This window comes from Gadus macrocephalus, chromosome 7, assembly GCF_031168955.1.
Source record: "Gadus macrocephalus chromosome 7, ASM3116895v1".
In the NCBI taxonomy this organism is placed as follows: Eukaryota; Metazoa; Chordata; class Actinopteri; order Gadiformes; family Gadidae; genus Gadus; species Gadus macrocephalus.
Window position 1 is genome coordinate 11,425,612 of NC_082388.1, and position 21,536 is coordinate 11,447,147.

Sequence of the window (21,536 nt, forward strand, 5' to 3'; positions counted from 1 at the left end):
CAAATATGACAAATAAAATGCTTCCAGAAGAAATTACCTACCCTAGCTTTAACGACCTCTGTATTCACTGTCCAACCCCTACCTGTGCCTCGAGGGCTTGTCTCTGTATTCACTGTCTATCCCCTACCTGTTCGTTAATGACATATCTCTGTATTCACTGTCTAACCCCTACCTGCTCCTTAATGACCTGTCTCTGGATCCACTGTCTAATCCCTACCCATGCCTTGATGACCTGTCTCTGTATTCACTGTCTAACCCCTACCTGTTCCTCAATGCCCTGTCTCTGTATTCAGTGTCTAACCCCTATCTGCTCCTTAGTGACCCTATCTCTGTTTTCACTGTCTTACCCCAGCCTGCTCCTTAACATCACATCTCTGTGGTCACTGTCTAACCCTACCTGCTCCTTAACAACACATCTCTGTATTCACTGTCTCAATCCTACCTGGTCCTTAAAAACACATCTCTGTATTCACTGTCTCACACTACCTGATCCTTAATTCCAGCAACTCTTGAAGGAAAAAAAGTACACATAATAATAATATTAAGCTAACCCGGTTTACAACCCGTGTAACTTATTCCGCCACGTTAAAACAACAGTGGGAAAATAGTGATGACAAAACCAGTTGAATTACGATGATGACTAATGGAGGCGGCACCCTGCGATGTTGTGAGAGCTGTTCAGTGGACGCCTGGGCCGAGCAGTCTGATCTCACATGTCCACTGCTTTCCGGGGGAGAATGTGTCGGCGGCAGGTGCTGGGCCTGAAATAGAGGGCGAGAGAGGAGTGGCAGGCGAGCTAGAGCCAGACTGGCAGGGAGAGAGAGAGAGAGAGAGAGAGAGAGAGAGAGAGAGAGAGAGAGAGAGAGAGAGAGAGAGAGAGAGAGAGAGAGAGAGAGGGAGAGAGAGAGAGAGAGAGAGAGAGAGAGAGAGAGAGAGAGAGAGAGAGAGAGAGAGAGAGAGAGGGAGAGAGAGAGAGAGAGAGAGAGAAAGAGAGAGAGAGAGAGAGAGAGAGAGAGGGTACTGGAACGTCCACAAAGGAGAAAATACAAGTGAAGGTTAAGAATGGGACGTGGTAAAAAAGCAGGGAGAACAGCTGTTTCTTAGGAGCTATTCATAGGATGTGCCTGTTCGCCGGCTTTCCTAATGGCTTTGACTTTTCTCAAGTCAGGGCCGAACCGTCTAGGAGTTGATATTATCAAGATTTGTCAGACAAATCCCCACCCGTCCCTCTATAAACCTAATGAGCCTCAACGGTTGATATGATCAAATCAAATCTATGACGAAATTAAATATTTGACTAAACGAATTAAATCAAACAAATGAAAAATAAATGAAAAGCTCAAGCTGAGTAAATTTGTTTAGCCTTATTATTAGTGTGTGCAGGAATTATGAACAGGAACCAATGGGCGTATTTGTTCCTGAACATCATCCTTACGTAAGGATCTGCAGTGCTTTTGTGTTTTTCTGTCACAGTGAAAGGGCATTCAATATTCAGTGTCTATACTGTCTATATGTCTACCATCTCACTCGGACTCCCTTTATGTCTCTCTGCAGGACGACCAGGTAGTGTTGCAGTGCACCGCGTCCATCCTAAAGGAGCAGATCAAGTTGTGTTTGTCATGCGAAGGCTTCGGAAACCGTCTCTGTTTCCTGGAGACCACCTCCAATGCCCAGGTGAACCATGTCCCATCCTGTCACCTCACCGCGTCCCCTTGTGTCCTCAATAGGTGTGTTGTTTTATAACAGGGATAATTCTTTTTCTAGAATGTTCCCCCAGACTTGGCCATCTGCTGCTTCATATTGGAGCAGTCGCTGTCTGTACGGGCACTGCAGGAGATGCTGTCCAACACTTCTCTGGATGAGGTAATCCACCGATAATCCACCGAAAAAAACGAATGAAGTCAAACTGCTCTTTACATCTGAATGCGTACAATGTTTGTATGAATTTAACGCAAAAGTTACCGTGGTTTGAAATGTATGGTACCTACGGGCGCTACAAGAGGCGCTGTGCAACGTCCCTCTGGATGAGGTAATCCACCGATGATCCATCCAAAAATGAATGAAGTGAAACTGCTCTTTGCATCTGAAGATGTACAATGTTTTTATGAATTTAACGCTGAAGTTTCCGTGGTTTGAAATGAATGGTACCAGTATAGGTGTGTGTTGTTCATCTAAACATGGAGGCTGTTTCTATGAATGTAATGCTAAACCACCAGTGGTTTAACACGTGATAGTGTCATTACTGTACCCTGCTTTGTACTTCTGTAAAGTACTTAATGTTGCTATCTGGTGCTTTGTAGTTCTTTATTGTACTGTATAGTAGTATACAGTGCTTTGTAGTTTTTTATAGTACTGCATTGTACTATACAGTTCTTTGTAGTTCTTTGTAGTACTTTATAGTACTATACAGTGCTTGGTAGTTCTTTGTAGTACTTTATAGTACTATACAGTGCTTGGTAGTTCTTTGTAGTACTTTATAGTACTATACAGTCCTTTGTAGTTCTTTATAGTAGTTTAAAGTACTATACAGTCCTTCGTAGTTCTGTATAGTACTATACAGTGCTTTGTAGTTCTTTACAGTACTGTATAGTACTATACAGTGCGTTGTAGTTCTGTAGTTTACTTCATAGTACTATACAGTGCTTTGGAGTATAGTACTCTGGGTAGTGCTATTACGCGTATGTGTAGCATGTAGCAACTGAAGTTCACTTTGTTCTCTTTTGACCCCACACCCCCTCCTCCCCTAGGCAGTTGATTTGGACAAATGGGTATGTCTGACCATTCTTTCCTCAAAAACCCAGACTCAAACTCACATCCGCCCAACCTCAGAGTCATCGTCGTCGACCACCTTAACCTCTCTTTTAATGCATTTACTCCTCAGATATATTTTCCATGAAAATATATATTCATATATATTTGTATGTATATATATATATATATATATATATATATCAATGCTCTTTGGTGATAACTGGGATTATGGGAATTTCTGTTGTTTTTGAAAATTTTTCAAAATGATCACTGTTTTGGAGTTGAGTGACGTCAACCGGCCCCTCCAAGCATCCCCTCTAACCCGTGTGCTCGATGGTCTGTGTATACTAAAGCCTGTCTGTGGTTATAATCACATGTTGGTTGTCAGCCTGGACCCGCCGAGACCCTGCATTATGTCACGTCCTTCTTGTTGTGCTCGAGCTCTCTCTAAAATGATTCCAATGGGAATGTTTTCCACTAATGTGTTTCTTTCTGAAATCAAAACAATGTGTTATGTAGGTTCAAAGTTAAACAGGGAGTAATTGCTCATGTCTATGATGATCATTGTTTAGGATGGATTTTGTGGGACTGTCATCCTGATTGCATTTAGTGTATTTCTGCTGTTAGTTCCCGTGACGTTACTGTTCTGTTTAAAGGTCTTAGTTTGCCTGGACTTTAACGCTCAGTCTGTACTCCGACCTCTCCTGTAGTAAATAATATAAAATAATGAAATGATACAATGCAATCACTCCTGGTTGTTGTTTAACCGAATGGTTCTATCCCATAATAACAAAGAAGCCATCCATGCACGTTGTGTTTAGCTCACCATGGGTAACCGTCCCCTAAACCTCCTCCTCTTGGTAGTCATCACAGGGAGGGGGTCACCGAACCCTGCTGTATGGACACGCCATCCTGCTCAAACACACCCACTCAAGCATGGTAAGGACAGGCTACACACACGGTGCACGCTGAAGGGGCAACACGGTGCATGGAGGAGGGAGAGAACCATGCACAATGGCCTTGTGTCCAATACAGAACAGTCTGAATAGAAGTGCACCACTCCAAACTCTCTCCCTGCAATAGCAGGTATTTCAGTATCTTTGCACAGCACCTTAGGTCAATGTTTTGTGAGATAGAACTTCTAATACTAAGAGAACTACATTTTCTGGGGACTTTTTTTCTTTCGTTTCAATTCGGCGAATCACATTCACTTATATCGCAAATAGTGGTGTGAAGGGCTTTCTGGGGACAGTAACACACATAGTTAACTTAGTTTCAGTGCGATGTCGCTGACAATAAGAGGAATCTATGAGGCCAAACAATCCTTGATCCTAACTCATGGCTCAGGAGCGACGGTGTTATAGTAACTGACGTCCTCTTGTGTCACCCAGTACCTGTGCTGTTTGACCACCTCGCGTTCCCTGACCGACAAGCTGGCCTTTGATGTGGGCCTGCAAGAGGACTCTACAGGTAGCTCTGGGCGTCCATATTTAACACGACATATCCACATCCACATTCTGTTCTACTCTTTTCTATTCTCCTCCACTCTGCTGTACTATAATCCTCTCTACTCTATTCTTCTATACCTAACTGCTCTCTAGTCCAGTGGTTTCCAACCTTTGACTTTACATTTACATTTTACATTCAGGGCATTAAGCAGACGCTTTTATCCAAAGCGACTTACAATAAGTACATTTGTCATAAGAAGTGCATCAATATATCGCTGTCGGTACAGAAGGGATGTTCATAGAACCAAGTGCAAGTACAACAATCGCTAGGCTAACCAATTCCCCGTGTTACAGCAATGATAGCAGCTACTGCAGTTGCTAAACAATTAAGTACTGTAATACAATACAATACAATACAACACAACACAATACAGTGTACTTTAGGGGTATCACTATCAAGGCCTTTCGTGAACCACCTCGTAGGCAAAAGATAATCTTTTTTTAAATACAAATGCAGTGACACATAGTACCAGCACCCCATTTATACACATCTATATCTGCGAGAAGGCCATTTATACACAACTATATCTGCAGGCACGCCATGACCAGCGGGAAACAGTGGAAAGTCAGCAACGCTGCTTATGCCCCCAAAGGGTTCATTTAGCAAACACAATTTAAAACAAAACATCAATGAAACACATTACAATGAAATACAGATGCTGAAATGTGTCCGTCTCAAGAATAAAGTCCCACGTACCACCTGCAGTACCCTTGTACACCACCAGTGGTACCACAGGTTGAAAAACACTGCTCTATTCTACCCTTCTCTGATCTACCCTATTCTACCCGGGCCGTTGATCCCCATTGATCATGATTACTTTGCAATACCGATGTCTATACCCCTGACACGCCATGCTGTCCTCTTGCCCTCCGACGCGGTGTGTGTCCCCAGGGGAGGCGTGCTGGTGGACCATCCACCCAGCCTCCAAGCAGAGGTCCGAGGGGGAGAAGGTCAGGGTGGGAGACGACCTCATCCTGGTCAGTGTGTCCTCAGAGAGATACCTGGTAGGCGTTGGTCTGTTGTTCACTGAACCTCCACGCGTGAAAGGGCATCAGTAACTCTGTCGCCGTCTTGTTGATCAGACTCAACAGGTGTGTCTCCTCTTGTGTGTGTGTGTGTTTGCGTGTGTGTTCCCAGCACCTCTCCTACGCCAGTGGGGACTTGATGGTGGACGCCTCCTTCATGCAGACCCTGTGGACCATGACGCCCGTCATGTCCGGCTGTGAGCTGGCTGAAGGTACCGCCTCCAGCCCTCGTCTTCTGCCTCCTCGTTCTCCTCCTTGAATCCCCCCTCCCCTGGAAACCCCCCCCCCCCCCCCCCCCTCGGCTCATACTCGCCTGGGAAAGAACGAGAACGTCGGGATCGTTGCCTCGCAAAGCGATGTGACGTTTTTAACACATAACTCATCGACCGGACTCAGCGCGGCCGGCCTCTGACAGCTGCGTTCCTCGCAGCGCTGCGTCGTTGGGCTCCGTCTGGCCACTGCTTTCGCCCCCCGGGGCTCCGGTTACCGCAGAGTTATCACAGAGAGGAGACGTGATTAGTAACCAGACACCCCCTGTCACCAACTCACCTGTCGCCCCGTCTTCACGCCTGCGGCCAAGAACCCCGGCTCCTCCTCCTCCTCTCCCTCTCCCCAGACACTTCTGAACCACACAAGACCCCCCCCCCCCCCCCCCCCCACCACCACACCCTCTCATTTTGCCATCCTCTGTTCTCACATGTCATGACGATGATTGATGAGTTTCATGCCCTCGACATATATTCACCGCCCTCGACATTTAGTACCGTTGTGCAATAGGATAATGGTGTTAGTAAATGTATAGCATAGCATAGCACAGTGCAGGGAAGCATAGCTTGGTGTAGCAGAGCATTGCAAAGAATAACATTTGAATCCTATTCAATCAAATAAATCCTGAATGAAGCTCATTATAGCATTATGCTGCCCTCTGTGTTCCTCTCGTCAGAATAATATCCCAGAATAATATCCACTATAATATGAAGTATTATAGTGTGGACGTGACCTGCAGGAAGCCGGTTGCAGCGTTGCACTGACCCTTTTGTGTTCTCCAGGGTTCCTGACCGGAGGCTATGTCCTCCGCCTGTTCCACGGACACATGGACGAGTGTCTGGCCATCCCCGCTGCCGACCAGGGAGACGACCAGCGCAGGTGCCTGTGGTTCATCACACGTAACATGACGTCATACAGCGCATCACGTTTGGTCTCAGTGCACTGACTGACCTGATGGTGGTGCTTGTTGTTGTGTTCAGAGTGGCTCATTACGAGGGCGGCGCCGTCTGCAGCCACGCCCGGTCACTATGGCGACTAGAGCCGCTTCGCATCGGGTGAGTTCCACGTTCAAATTTTGTTTAACCGCCCATCACAGATATCCTTTAGTTAGTTGACTTTAGAAGTACAGGACATCACACCACTATGTTCTGTGGTTTCTCTTTGTTCGAATAAATCGAATAAATCATGAAACAAGGCGTAACTCCGCCCCTTGCCGTAGTTGCTATCCGTCCAGGCTCCTTGCCGTCACCACAGGAGTTCTTCTTTAACGTGGCGGTACTGCCGGATCCAAAACGATGCCTTTGGTCCCTGTTGGTTGCAGGTGGAGCGGGGGTCACATCAAATGGGGCCAGTCCTTCCGTATCCGCCACATCACCACGGGCCGCTACCTCTGTCTGGACGAGGAGAAGGGCCTGCTGGTGGTCGACCCCGAGAAGGCCAACTCCAAGATGTCCGCCTTCTGCTTCCGCATCTCAAAGGCAAGTCATTTCACTGGAGGAAATACACGGTAAACGTCAAATATTAGTGTGATTAGAGTGTCACGAAACAAATAATAGAAGAATTAGAATGCAGACCCCTGCCCAAAGATGACTCCCTTGTACCTTTATAAGGAGAAAAATAGCTATTCAGATTTATAATTAGATTAAGATTCTTTGTAATTGCGAAATAAAATGACTAGTCTGACACAAAAAACTGATTCAGTTTATTTCCAAGCACTAGGGCCAATCAAAGCTCCTTACAATAATGTCGAAATTAATATGAACATTACTTTGACCGGGAATCCAACCGTGCACCGTCTTCATACAAACTTCCCACCTCCTCGCGCGTGACGGTGCTTCTCGTGTGTTTCCCCGTGCAGGAGAAGATCGAGGTGGCTAAGAAGAGGGACGTGGAGGGCATGGGCATCCCGGAGATCAAGTACGGGGAGTCCATGTGCTTCGTCCAGCACCTCACCACTGGACTGTGGCTCACGTACGCCGCCGTGGACGCCAAGTCAGCCCGCCTCGGACCCCTGAAGAGAAAGGTAGAGCGATAGCTGCTGGATGGAGGGAGAGAGAGAGAAAGGTAGAGAGAGATAGCTGCTCGATGGAAGGAGAGAGAGAGAGAAAGGTAGAGAGATAGCTGCTGGATGGAGGGAGAGGGAGAGAAAGGTAGAGAGAGATAGCTGCTAGATGGAGAGAGAGAGAGAGAAAGGTAGAGAGAGATAGCTGCTAGATGGAGGGAGAGAGAGAGAAAGGTAGAGAGAGATAGCTGCAAGATGGAGGGAGTGAGAGAGAGAGGGACAATTTTAGAGAGAAAGAAAGGAAGAGAGAGATAGCTGCTAGTTGGAGGGGGAGAGAGAGAGGGAAAGAGAGAGAGAGAAAGATAGAGAGAGATAGCTGCTAGATGGAGGGAGAGAGAGAGAGAGACAGATAGAGAGAACGAGACAGGTGTTATAAAGAGAGAGATAGGGAGGGAGAGAGAGGGAGAAAAAAGTATAGATGAATGAATAGAGAGAGGGGGAGAGGGTGGGTAGATAGAGAGCGAGAGAAAGATAGAGAGATATAGGTGGTAGATGGAGAGAGAGAGAGAGAGAGAGAGAGAGAGAGATGAAGGTCAGAAAGAGCAAGAGAATGTGGACCTATGTGCTGATAGGGGCGAGAAAGATAGCCAGAGAGAATCCACAACAAAGTGGTGGCCTGTGTTTTCAAGTAATCAAAACCCAAATTAATTGAAGGTGGAAGAAACCTAATAGTTATTTAAGGTTTGGATGGATGACGTGCTGCTGTGTCCCCCCACCAGGCCATCCTCCACAAAGAGGGCCACATGGACGACGCCCTGACCGTGGCTCGCTCCCAGACCGAGGAGTCACAGGCCGCCAGGATGATCTACAGCACCAACGGCCTCTTCAACCAGTTCATCAAGTAAGACCCGCGCACCAGTTGAACCTGTTGATCCGGGAGGACCACACACCAGTTTAACCATGTAGACCCACATAACAGTTTGACCAGTTTAACCAGTAAGACCACATACCAGTTTCACCAGTTTAACCAGTAGGACTGCACACCAGTTTCACCAGTTTAACCAGTAAGACACCATACCAGTTTAACCTGTTTATCCAGTAGGACCGCAAACCAGTTTGACCTTTTTATCTAGTAAGACCACATACCAGTTTAAACAGCTTAACCAGTAAGGCCACACACCAGTTTCACCAGTTTATCCAGTAAGACACCATACCAGTTCATCATGGAATAACCCTGACCTCCGTTTATCAATCACACATCTATTTAAATAATCCACACTGCTACCCTATAGAACCACTCAGATGTTTCTTTCAATCGTAATAAACACAGTGATTGATCATAATGTGTGTTTGTTGTTTAATACATTATACTTGAGTTTGGGACAAGCCCCTAAGCCTAGATGGCTTTACCTCAAATCCTATATTAACAGAACCATCATTTTGAGTCCATGCGTCTCCAGTACCTCCACGCGGCGGCTGGTCCATATGTGTGAGGCTCTGCTGCGTGTGCCCCCCCAGGGGTCTGGACGCTCTGAACGGGAAGAACAAGTCGGGCGGCGCGGGCTCGCTGCCCATGGACACGGTGGTGCTCGCCCTGCAGGACCTCATCTTCTACTTCCACCCCCCCGAGGAGGAGCTGGAGCACGAGGAGAAGCAGTCCAAGCTGCGCTCCCTGAAGAACAGACAGAACCTCTTCCAGGAGGAGGTGGGCTTCAACACAGGCCCAGAAGGGGTTCTACCTCCCCTTACATTTACCTATACATTTGGGGTATTTTGCTGTCGCTTTTATCTAAAGCGACCCGCAACCATCCATTCACACATTCACACAGCGACGGTGTAGGTAACCACTCAGTGAGACAGCCAGCTCATCAGGAGCAGTCAGGGTGAGGCGTCTTGCTCAGGGACACCTCGACATTCAGCTAGGAGGAGCCGGGGATCGAACTAGCAACCTTCCGGTTACCAGTCAACCCGCTCTACCTTCGCCTTCACATGTAAACTGTTGCAATGTTATATTTGTGTTCATAAAATTAGCTGCTGTCGCTAACATAGCTTACGGAACAAAGCTATCTTAAACTTAGTTAAAAAATTTTCCAGGGCTTGACGAGAAGCCTTGTTTCAGGGCAAGCCTACTTAAGTCAATATCACACATTATGTGTTGCCTATAGCCCATACCGTCTCTGTATTGAACCGTCTTGTTTTAATTAATATCCAGATATTTTCATGGCATGCATTTGCCTTTCGGGACGATATTGACTGCACACGTTCAAACCACAGAACTAGTGCACAGTGTCCTTACGCTTTCCTGTGCACCAACAGGGAATGATCACTCTGGTTCTGGACTGTGTGGACCGCCTCAACGTCTACAACACGGCTGCACACTTTTCTGAGTTTGCTGGAGAGGAGGCTGCTGAGTCCTGGAAGGAGATCGTTAATCTACTGTATGAACTGCTGGGTAGGTTCCCTCTGACGGAGGGTTAGGTCGCTGTTAAGCAGACGGACGGATGGACAAACAGACAGACAGACAGACAGACAGACAGACAGACAGACAGACAGACAGACAGACAGACAGACAGACAGACAGACAGACAGACAGACAGACAGACAGAATATGGATGATAGACGGATGGAGTAGATTGACTGATTCATTGATCGAATGATCAATTGGGCTGTTATGGTATTTATTTATAAATTTATTTTAGAATCGTATGTGTCCATTTAATGATTCACACATGTGTTCATTCAGTTGTACTATGAAGACGTTCAACGTCTCTCTCTCTCTCTCTCCTCCCTGTGTGAAGCTTCGTTGATCAGAGGGAACCGCTCCAACTGTGCTCTTTTCTGTGACAACCTGGACTGGCTGGTCAGCAAGCTGGACCGCCTGGAGGCCTCTTCAGGTAGGGTGCGGCCTCGCCTGCTCCTTCTGCCTCCTCTTATTCCCCTCTGGGTGGGAGGCCCGACAGCTCCTGTCTGGTGGAGCCAGGTGGATCCCAGACGTCTGCTTTGCAGATCTTTTGACTCCCACTGGTTTCCCCCACAACAGGAATCCTGGAGGTGCTGTACTGCGTTCTGATCGAGAGTCCAGAGGTTCTCAACATCATCCAAGAGAACCACATCAAGTCAATCATCTCTCTGTTGGACAAACACGGTCGCAATCACAAGGTCGGGAGGTTGCCTGGTCTGATGTGGTGTTTATCAACTTATGATCACATATTAAAGTAAATGTTTGTGTTGTTTTGTGTGTGTGTGTGTCTGTTTAGGTGCTGGATGTGCTGTGCTCTCTCTGTGTGTGTAACGGTGTGGCCGTGAGGTCCAATCAGAATCTAATCACTGAGAATCTGCTTCCCGGTCGCGACCTCCTCCTACAAACCAACATCATCAACTACGCCACAAGGTGGGGTTATATCTACAACAACAGGAAATAAGAGCCGACCCGGCCGAAAGCTTCTGAGTTTGAACGTCGCTGGCCTGCATTCGAGCCTGCAGTGCGCATCTTTGTCCACGACCCCTGTCCTGACCCCTGTCTAGACCCTGTCTAGACCCTGTCTATAGTTGGTGTCCAGTATCTATCTGCTTCCTGTCGGCTGTCTGTCCTGCAGCACCCTGTCTTATGGTATGGCCATTGACGGCTCAGAGTTAATCGTGCCTTTCCTCGCCCCAGCATGCGGCCAAACATCTTCCTGGGGACGTGCGAGGGCTCCACCCAATACAAGAAGTGGTATTTCGAGGTGATGGTGGACCACGTGGAGCCCTTCCTGACCGCCCAGCCGGTGCACCTGAGGGTGGGCTGGGCCCTGACGGAGGGCTACAGCCCCTACCCCGGGGGGGGAGAGGGCTGGGGAAGCAACGGCGTCGGGGACGACCTCTACTCCTACGGCTTCGACGGCCTCCACCTCTGGTCAGGTAGTGTCTGCGGTTCACATTCTGGGGGGGGGGGGGGGGGGGGGTTGGTTCCATTCTGAGCGTCGTGATGTCCTTGAGCCCGAAACCTAACCCCTCACACCACCACCAACCAGATGGCTGTTGCCTTGTCTGTTTTGAGACAGGCACCAGGGTGGGAGTAGCTGAATGTGAGGCATGCAACCTGTCACAAGCGCCTTGAGTCGTTAAAAAATGAAGTCTCTATTTATGCAGTGCTTTTGACCAGCTGACTTTACCTGGAAACTAAAAAAAACATTGTTCATGTATTTTTCACACGACCACGCCATGGGAGAGACTAAAAGCTTCACAAATGATGAGATAATCTAATGCATCCATTTTACATAAAAAAATGTAATATAACGAAATAAGGGAAATTCAGGCCAGTGAAACAGGACAGTGAAAATCAAACACGAGGATAAAAACGTGAAAAGGCGTGACCTTAGCAGTGTAAAAAACGCAGAGCACCAGAGAGAGAGCCTGTTGTGTGTTGATGTCCGCAGGCCGTGTCCCGCGGAACGTGGCCACGCCCGACCAGCACATTCTGACCGCCGACGACGTAGTCAGCTGCTGTCTGGATCTGAGCGTGCCCAGTATCTCCTTCCGCATCAACGGACACCCGGTGCAGGGAATGTTCGAGGACTTCAACCTGGACGGACTCTTCTTCCCCGTGGTCAGCTTCTCGGCTGGTGTCAAGTACGGACAGTTGTGCTCCGAGCCGTGACCATCCCAGGGGGAGCTTGTTGAGGGAGACAGGCAATGCAGAGCTATGCACTTGGGGTGCATAGCTCTGTGGCTCGCCCAGCATCCTATGGTTCTGCACTGATTGCAAGAGCATGTAAAGTACTGAGGCAGAAAACAATACAAAGACAGGAAGAGCCGTAGAACAGAGAACCATGTAGGGAGGAAGAGAATGAGACATGTATGGTGTGGACCTTCAGGTGGGACTGCAGAAAAAGGTATTATGATAAAATATCAACAGAGGGTGCGGCCGTTCTTAGGCTAGGAAGGGAACAGTAACATACTGCTCAGTTTCAAAGGAAGGATACTTGGAAAATGGTTACCGTATACTGTTCATATAGTTAACATGAGTTACATTTATCAATTACAGATTGTACAGTTAACTTATACTGCATAAAAACTGATTGAAAAGGAAGAAAATGTACGTATCATAACATCAGCACTAATTACTGTCTTATTTTTCAACCGCCAGGGTTCGCTTCCTGCTGGGCGGTCGCCACGGCGACTTCAAGTTCCTCCCGCCCCCGGGCTACGCCCCGTGCTACGAGGCGGTGTTGCCTAGAGACCGCCTGCGCATCGAGCCCATCAAAGAGTACAAGCATGACTTCAACGGCGTCCGCAACCTCCTGGGGCCCACCCAGTCGCTGTCCCACACCGCCTTCACCCCCTGTCCCGTGGACACGGTGCAGGTACGGCCGCGCCCCGGCCCATCGGGCGCGGGACACGCGACCCATCAACACTGGGCACTTCAACAGAACTGAAAAGAGTCCGAACCTTTAGTAATCAAGAGAAAAAACGATAGTAGTTTGCAATGTAATGTTTGTTTACCTTTTGATGTTTATAAGTTAGTCTCTTTTGTCACTAAAGCCTGGATGGTTTATATCGTTAATGTTAGTATTGTTTAGCATCTACTTTTGGTTTTTGATCTGTTTATGTTGTTTTATAATGGTGTCTTGTAAGCCCTTGTGGGCTGGCCATGCTAATGCATGACACAATAATACAAATTCAAATTCAAATTCAGTAGTCAAGCGGGTAGATTTATTAGTTGCTTGTTTAATTATTAGTGTGAGCTCATGATAGAGGGTAGGGCATTGGCGCGACGAAACAAAGAAATGATGCAACACTGCTGTTGTTTTAAGGACTCCCATTCTCCTTGCAGATTGTGTTGCCACCTCACCTGGAGCGCATCCGAGAGAAGCTGGCAGAGAACAGCCACGAGCTGTGGGCGGTGACCCGCATCGAGCAGGGGTGGACCTTCGCTGAGGTCAGTTGTCTCTGGCGTGAACCTCAAATGAGGACACATCTTGCGGCTGGCGATTCAAAATGATCCAACAGGAGAACTTTTTCTAAGACGACTATGGTGTGTGCAGGTCCGCGATGACAACAAGAAGCTGCACCCCTGTCTGGTGGACTTCCAGGGTCTCCCAGAACCCGAGAAGAACTACAACCTGGCCATGTCTGGGGAGACACTCAAGTGAGCGCTTCAGGCCTTCAGGCCCTTTACTCCAAAGGATTTCCTTTGTACGTCCAGACTGTATTTCCTGTGCTTTTCAAGGCTGTATCTCCAGACTATATTTCCAGGCTGTATCTCAGGACTGTATTTCCTGTGTGTTTTCCAGGCTGTATCTCAGGACTGTATTTCCTGTGTGTTTTCCAGGCTGTATCTCAGGACTGTATTTCCTGTGTTCTTTTCCAGGCTGTATCTCAGGACTGTATTTCCAGTGTGTTTTCCAGGCTGTATCTCAGGACTGTATTTCCTGTGTGTTTTTCCAGGCTGTATCTAGGACTGTGTTTCCTGTGTGTACCCCCTGTCTGTGTTTGACTCCTTCCTGTGTGCTTTTATTTTGAAGGACTCTGCTGGCGCTGGGCTGTCATGTGGGCATGGGCGACGAGAAGGCAGAAGAGAACCTGAAGAGGATCAAACTACCCAAAACGTACGCGTGTCCGTTGACACTGTTACAACAGAGACAGAGTCTTTGTCGAGTCAATAATCCGATCACGTGCGATCAATAACGCTCTGCTGTTTCCCTCTCAGGTATATTCAGAGCAACGGGTACAAGCCCGTTCCTCTTGACCTGAACCACGTCAAGCTGACCCCCAACCAGAACACTCTGGTGGAGAGGCTGGCGGAGAACGGGCACAACGTGTGGGCCAGGGACCGTGTGCGGCAGGGCTGGACCTACAGCATTGTACAGGTGACCACGAGCAGGGGCTGGCCGGGCTTAGAGTTTGATTCAGGATGTGGACCCGGTGTTTGCGATTCAAAACGGTCCAATGCAACGTCAAAGAAATACAAGACGAAATGTCAGATTTGAATGTTGAGACACTCCTCAAGTATGAGTATAGTATGGACCATTAAGATGAGAAATAAAGGAATAAACAAAAGAAAAGATATCAGGTTTAACTCAAACACACTATTTACAATGAATCAAAAATAAATAAGTTATACAAACACAGGTTTTTATGTTTCTCAGAAATACAATATTTTCAGCTGTGGAATCATCCTCTCGTCAATAATCTTCATTTCCATGCGAAACATGATTTCAAACTGAACGAATGTCGTCACGCAGGACATATACAACAAGCGCAATCCCCGGCTGGTCCCTTATAACCTGCTGGATGAGAAAACCAAGAAGACCAACCGGGACACCGTGTGTGCCGCCGTGCGCACGCTGATCGGCTATGGCTATAACATAGAGCCCCCGGACCAGGAGTGCAGTGAGTACAGCGGCCCGCCCAACTCCAAGGACATACACCTGACCCCCCTCCTGGCATGGACAACAGACAACAGCTTTTATATCGACTTTCATCGGTTAAAATTGTAATAGTATTCTTGCTTTTGCATTATCAAGGATACTATCAGAACGTTGAAATTATATTTTTTCAAATTTTAAATCTGTTAAAGGAATCCTGTTATTGAAAATATTGCACCCCATTGAAATATTATTGAGATTCAGGTAATCAACAATGCTGTGGTAATGTGAATAACCCTATAAATGACCACCTCAAAGAGTCTTTCTGTTGCACCTAAGGTGGGCCCGGGTCTGGCGGTAACCGCGGCGATAAGGTGAGGGTCTTCCGGGCGGAGAAGTCCTACGGGGTGACCCAGGGGAAGTGGTACTTTGAGTTTGAGGCGGTGACGGTCGGGGAGATGAGGGTGGGCTGGGCCCGGCCCAGCGTCCGAGCCGACACCGAGCTGGGCGCAGACGAGCTGGCCTACGTCTTCAACGGCTTCAAGGTACGATGGGGGACCCCTCAGCTCCCCAACCCACACTCCCTCAGGGACCCTGTTAGAGCATGGGGGCAAACCTCAACCCCGCCTTTGTCCCGTGTACAGGCCCAGCGCTGGCACGTGGGCACCGAGCCGTTCGGGCGCCAGTGGCTGTCTGGTGACGTGGTGGGCTGCATGATCGACCTGACGGAGATGAACATCATGTTCACCCTCAACGGGGAGATGCTGATCAGCGACTCGGGGTCCGAGATGGCCTTCAAGGACATAGAGATAGGAGAGGGTGAGTGGTCCCAGCTCCTCCATGTGATATCAGGTGATACTGTATCATTCTAGATTCTGTCCCCAATAATAATCATAATAATAATCATCATATTTAATCATTGAACGGCACCTTTCATGGCACTCAAGGTCCCCTTACATCATATAAGATCAGTATTAAAAATACAATAAACCAAAGAGCACCAGTAATTCTAAATAACTACAGTACAATCAACAGTTGGACAGACATTAAGTTACAGAGCATAGCTCCGCAATGAGTTAAAATTCTATATTTATTATTAGATGCAGTTAAATTGAGTGAGCTAGTTTAAAAAGATGGGTTTCAAGAGCAGTACTGGATTCGGTCCTGGAGTCCAGTATGTGGATGGAAGGGAGTTCTGGAGTTGAGGTGCAGCATAGGAGGATGTCCTGGCCTCCATTGTGCAGAGGTTGAGGGCTGGTCACACCAGTAGACCTGCTGATGAAGAACGCAGGGAGCCAGAAAGGATTGGACGTCCGAATGAGGTCTGGGAGGTAAACCGGGGATAGGTTACGAAGAGCTTTATATCTTAACACATGCATGTTAAATGTATCCTTCGGGAACCAGGGAGCCAGTGTCGCTGAATCAGCAGGGGAGTGGTTCCCTGCTGACTCCGCCTCCTCCCCCTGCTCCCCCTGCTCTCCCCCACAGGGTTCATCCCGGTGTGCAGCCTGGGTCTGTCCCAGGTGGGCCGCATCAACCTGGGCCAGAACGTCAGCAGCTTGCGCTACTTCACCATCTGCGGCCTGCAGGAGGGCTTCGAACCCTTCGCCATCAACATGAAGCGGGACATCACCATGTGGTTCAGCAAGAGCCTGCCGCAGTTCATCCCCGTGCCCACCGACCACCCCCACCTCGAGGTGCCCCCCCCCCCCTCTAGCTCGGCTTTATTCTAAAATAAGAGGGTCTTGATTCGTAACCCATGTACTGACATCATCTTCATCCCTTGTACGTCCTGACAACATGGTAGCAGCTGCACACACGCGCGCGCGCACACACGCACACACGCGCGCGCACACACGCACACACACACACACACACACACACACACACACACACTAACACACACACACACTCACTCTCACACATACACACATCTACATCGTGTATGAACTGACGGTAGCTACTTCCCCTGTAAGTCCTAAGAACAGCTCCAGCCCCTGTATGTCCTGAGAGGAGCTACGTCCCTTCTACGTACTGACCACATCCTTTGGTCCCCCCCCCAGCTGTCCCGCGTGGACGGCACGGTGGAGAGCGCCCCCTGCCTGAAGCTGACCCACAAGACGTTTGGCTCCCAGAACGCGGCCACCGACCTGCTGTTCCTGCGCCTCAGCATGCCCGTGGAGTTCCACCAGACCTACAAGGTGCGGGCCGGCACCACGCCCCTGACCCGCACGCTCACCATCCCCGAGGACCAGGTGCTGGAGATGGACCCCGACTCGGAGTACGAGCTGCTGAAGAAGTCGGCCACGCGGCGCGAGCAGGAGGAGGACAAGAAGGAGGCGTCGGTGCCCAAGGAGACGCCCGCGCTGAAGAACGGGGAGAACGAGAAGGACGCGTCCACCGAGAAGAGCCGCAAGAAAGGGTCGGTGGCGGAGTCGTGGTGGAGTCGTGGTGGAGTCATGATGGAGTCATGGTGGAGTCATGATGGAGTCATGATGGAGTCATGATGGAGGCATGATGGAGTCATGGGGGAGTCATGATGGAGGCATGATGGAGTCATGATGGAGGCATGATGGAGGCATGATGGAGTCATGGTGGAGTCATGATGGAGGCATGATGGAGTCATGGTGGAGTCATGGTGGAGTCATGATGGAGTCATGGTGGAGTCATGGTGGAGTCATGATGGAGTCATGGTGGAGTCATGGTGGAGTCATGATGGAGTCATGGTGGATTCATGTATGATTCATAGTTTGATTCATAGTTTGATCATGTTTTGGATCATGTAGACAATTGGCAGTGTCTTATTGATTAAGATGCTATTAGCAATTATCAGACACATCGTGAGGTAGCACTATCCTTTTTTAACAAGAGGGGACGGACCTGCGCTCTAACCTTTAAGTTACTGAAGAAACATTGAATGCCTCCTTGTGAGTCCACAGAATAACGGCGCTCGGGGCTGCCTACATAATAGATAGCATTCCACAGATACCTTCATATCTAAAGTCAGCGTGTGTGTCCCTCGAAGCGTGCTGCGTGCGGGCGTGCGGTGCTCATGCTGTGTGCTCCTGTGGTCGTCAGGTTCGTGTGTGTCCCTCTAAGCGTGCTGCGTGCGGGCGTGCGGTGCTCATGCTGTGTGCTCCTGTGGTCGTCAGGTTCCTGTTCAAGGCCAAGAAGGCGGCGCTCATCAACCCCCCCCCGGTGGTGCCCACCGTGCCCCGGCTGATGGAGGACGTGGTGCCGGACGACCGGGACGACGTGGACATCATCCTCAACACCACCACGGTACCAGCGCCTTCTGTCCCATTCATGTTACATTGTTCATGCGCCCAACGTGGATTTGGGCTCAACATTTGGCATTTAAAAATGCAGAGGTGAGATGATGCTTGATTGGTGAATCACAGACGTTAATCATTTGAGTAGAACGATCCTAGTAGTTATTTTTGTTAATATAGTGTTAGAGTATATTATTGTATATGATTGGTCATGCTATATGTCAACATCTTTGACGTAGACACATTTTAGTTTCCTCTTTGTGTAGGTGCATTATTATGAGTGATGTTGTGTATGAAATGCACCACACACCGTGGTGTCATACCGGGAGCTTCCTTGAAGCTTAAACCTTTCTCGGATCCGGCCATCAAAATCAACCTCTGATTCAGACGGTTTTCCACACACACACACACACACACACACACACACACACACACACACACACACACACACACACACACACACACACACACACACACACACACACACACACACACACACACACACACACACCATGGACTTATATATAAGTGTCCACCTCCACTATATCCTTAAACAGCTACAGGTACATGGTGACTATCGGAAATACCTTTTTCCGTTGGTTGCAATCTGCAACTTCTCCACTAGTTGGTACTAGATTCTACAGGGTGGACCTTTAACATACTTTATCATAGCGATACTGTTACAGTAGTGTAAATGCTGACGTAGATCCTCACATATTGACGGGAAGGTATCTTAAGTAGACGATGATGATAAAGCTGATGATGAAGATGAAAACGACGACGATGATGATGAGGATGAGGATGGGGCTGATGATGACAGAGTCAATGATGTCATTTCCTCCTCTTCCTGCAGTACTACTACTCGGTGCGGGTGTTTGCGGGCCAGGAGGTCAGCGGTGTGTGGGTGGGCTGGATCACCCCCGACTACCACCAACACGACGCCCACTTTGACCTCACCAAGGTCCGCAACGTGACCTTGACGGTCGGGGACGACAAGGGAAATATCCATGACAGGTATTCATGATCATGTTGGGAAAATATTTATAATAACCTCGTCCTGTGCGTCCGTTAGTTTAAATACAGTCTACTTCCTGTGTGTCTTTCAGTATCAGTAGTCTACTTCCTGTGTGTCTTTCAGTATCAGTACAGGCTACTTCCTGTATGTCTTCAATATCAGTACAGTCTACTTCCTGTGTGTCTTCAGTATCAGTACAGTCTACTTCCTGTGTGTCTTTCAGTATCAGTACAGTCTACTTCCTGTGTGTCTTTCAGTATCAGTAGAGTCTACTTCCTGTGTGTCTTCACTATCAGTACAGTCTACTTCCTGTGTATTTTCAGTATCAGTACAGTCTTCTTCCTGTGTGCCCTGCAGTATAAAGCGCAGTAACTGCTACATGGTGTGGGGAGGAGAGTTCAGCGGCTCCCAGCAGACCCGGGTCAGCCAGGAGGACTTCATCATCGGCTGCCTGATCGACCTCGACACCGGCCTCATGAACTTCACCGCAAACGGGAAGGAGATCAACACCTTCTACCAGGTCAGGGCAGGGGAGAAGCATGCTTGATGATAGATTGATTATATAATTTCTTATGTCATTTTCTCTCTTTAACTGTTGATAACACATTGTTCCCCAGGTGGAGCCAAACACCAAACTCTTCCCAGCGGTCTTTGTCCTGCCATCCAATCAGAACGTGATTCAAGTGGAGCTCGGCAAACTCAAGGTCAGCTCCGTTAAAAAACAGAACGACTTCCAAATCTCTTCAGAAATCAGTTAAAAAATGCTAAAAAAAATCTCCCTATCTCTCTAAATCACCTTGGATAAAAGCATCTGCTAACCTAAAACTGCCAATCAGTGTCTTCTTATCCCCGTCCAAACGACCAAATAAAGTATTTTATGTGACATTCATTGTATTAATTTAATGTTATTTCCATTTTGGCTCTCTTCAGAACATCATGCCGATCTCGGCGGCCATGTTCCGCAGCGAGCGCAAGAACCCGGTCCCCCAGTGCCCGCCCCGCCTGGACGTCCAGATGCTGACCCCCGTCATCTGGAGCCGCATGCCCAACCACTTCCTGGCCCCGGAGACGGGCCGCGTCAGCGAGAGGCTGGGCTGGAAGGTGGACTGCTCCGAGCCCCTCACCATGATGGCCCTGCACATCCCCGAGGAGAACCGGTAGGACTCCCTCCTCCTGCTCCTCCTTCTGGAACTCCTCCTGCTCCTCTTCCTCCTCCTCCTCCTCCTGCTCCTGCTCCTCCTCCTCCTGCTCCTGCTCCTCCTCCTCCTGCTCCCCCTCCTCCTCCTCCTCCTGCTCCTCCTCCTCCTGCTCCTCCTCCTCCTGCTCCTCCTCCTTCTGCTCCTCCTCCTCCTCCTGCTCCTGCTCCTCCTCCTCCTGCTCCCCCTCCTCCTCCTCCTCCTGCTCCGCCTTCTAGTCCTTCTTCTGCTCCTCCTTCTGCTGCTCCTTCTGCTCCTCCCTCTGGTCCTCTTTCTTGGGCCTGAAAGAGTTTGGACAAAACTTAAGCAGGAGTCTAGATTTAACTGAATTCACCCTTAAACCTGACTGTGTTAGGATCAGACAGGGGGAACCCAAGCAGAGAGGCAGACAACAGGGGTTGATTCAAACCTTTATTATAGGGAGGATGTGAGCAGTGGTATTAACAGGAGGTGGACAGGCATGGATGGATGACTGGTAGGTAGGCAGGCAGATGAGCACACAGGGTGGGTTGGCAGCCAGGTACGGGGTAGGTGATCCTGGGACAAGGAGAACACAGAGATCTAAGAAAAGCGCGCAAAAAAATTATTTAGAAATACAAAATGCACTTATGACCAGGCTTGATATCTACCACTGTGGTCGAAACAACATTTACATTTAGATCTGGTGATGAGTGGGTGAAGAACCAGGGTTTACGTAGGGCAGGATGGTGACCGGAGAAGGGTGGCAGGTGTGCCTGTCCAACAGGTGTAGAGCCAGGGAATAGAAGGGAAACCCTCGCCCATTGCACAGTCAATAAGGCACCAAGAGGGGGAGACAGAGCAATGCATCTGCTAGCCACGGCCACGGCCGTAACAGACTGTTTGTAAATTCTTCACACCTAACTACACTCACTCTTTTTCTCATATTTAAACTCAACCATTTCTCATGAATCCTTTGCAGTGAAAAGTACCTAATCTAAACAGAAACCTGTCTTGTACTTCACATTCTCTGTTTATTTTGTGAGCCTAGTCCCGCCTATGTTTTTCGACTACAGGACTATAAATGTAATCTTTAAAACCTTTTTGAACATTGCACCAACATTTACCGCAATCTATAGCCCTAAATCCACAACGGGGATCAAGGGCACCTTACAAATCCCTCCGTATCCCA

At 48.6% G+C, this 21,536-nt stretch overlaps 1 protein-coding gene across 8 annotated transcripts in view; it reads left to right on the top strand.

The window, feature by feature from the left end:
• Positions 1-21,536, top strand: part of LOC132461553 (ryanodine receptor 1-like) — a 66,495-nt gene that overhangs the window by 2,774 nt on the left and 42,185 nt on the right. For all 8 annotated transcript variants that reach the window (XM_060056720.1, XM_060056723.1, XM_060056721.1 and 5 more), the window contains exons 2-35: positions 1,555-1,674; positions 1,765-1,863; positions 2,748-2,768; positions 3,616-3,690; positions 4,143-4,221; positions 5,152-5,264; positions 5,398-5,497; positions 6,335-6,431; positions 6,533-6,607; positions 6,874-7,030; positions 7,411-7,575; positions 8,334-8,455; positions 9,073-9,259; positions 9,871-10,006; positions 10,353-10,448; positions 10,595-10,713; positions 10,812-10,945; positions 11,213-11,454; positions 11,973-12,165; positions 12,683-12,899; positions 13,370-13,474; positions 13,581-13,684; positions 14,061-14,144; positions 14,246-14,405; positions 14,781-14,928; positions 15,243-15,448; positions 15,548-15,722; positions 16,392-16,600; positions 16,967-17,325; positions 18,056-18,185; positions 19,029-19,189; positions 19,548-19,710; positions 19,808-19,894; positions 20,121-20,347. In XM_060056720.1, the coding sequence (XP_059912703.1) occupies positions 1,555-1,674; positions 1,765-1,863; positions 2,748-2,768; positions 3,616-3,690; positions 4,143-4,221; positions 5,152-5,264; positions 5,398-5,497; positions 6,335-6,431; positions 6,533-6,607; positions 6,874-7,030; positions 7,411-7,575; positions 8,334-8,455; positions 9,073-9,259; positions 9,871-10,006; positions 10,353-10,448; positions 10,595-10,713; positions 10,812-10,945; positions 11,213-11,454; positions 11,973-12,165; positions 12,683-12,899; positions 13,370-13,474; positions 13,581-13,684; positions 14,061-14,144; positions 14,246-14,405; positions 14,781-14,928; positions 15,243-15,448; positions 15,548-15,722; positions 16,392-16,600; positions 16,967-17,325; positions 18,056-18,185; positions 19,029-19,189; positions 19,548-19,710; positions 19,808-19,894; positions 20,121-20,347 (4,865 nt within the window). The remainder of the gene's footprint in view (positions 1-1,554; positions 1,675-1,764; positions 1,864-2,747; positions 2,769-3,615; positions 3,691-4,142; positions 4,222-5,151; positions 5,265-5,397; positions 5,498-6,334; positions 6,432-6,532; positions 6,608-6,873; positions 7,031-7,410; positions 7,576-8,333; positions 8,456-9,072; positions 9,260-9,870; positions 10,007-10,352; positions 10,449-10,594; positions 10,714-10,811; positions 10,946-11,212; positions 11,455-11,972; positions 12,166-12,682; positions 12,900-13,369; positions 13,475-13,580; positions 13,685-14,060; positions 14,145-14,245; positions 14,406-14,780; positions 14,929-15,242; positions 15,449-15,547; positions 15,723-16,391; positions 16,601-16,966; positions 17,326-18,055; positions 18,186-19,028; positions 19,190-19,547; positions 19,711-19,807; positions 19,895-20,120; positions 20,348-21,536) is intronic.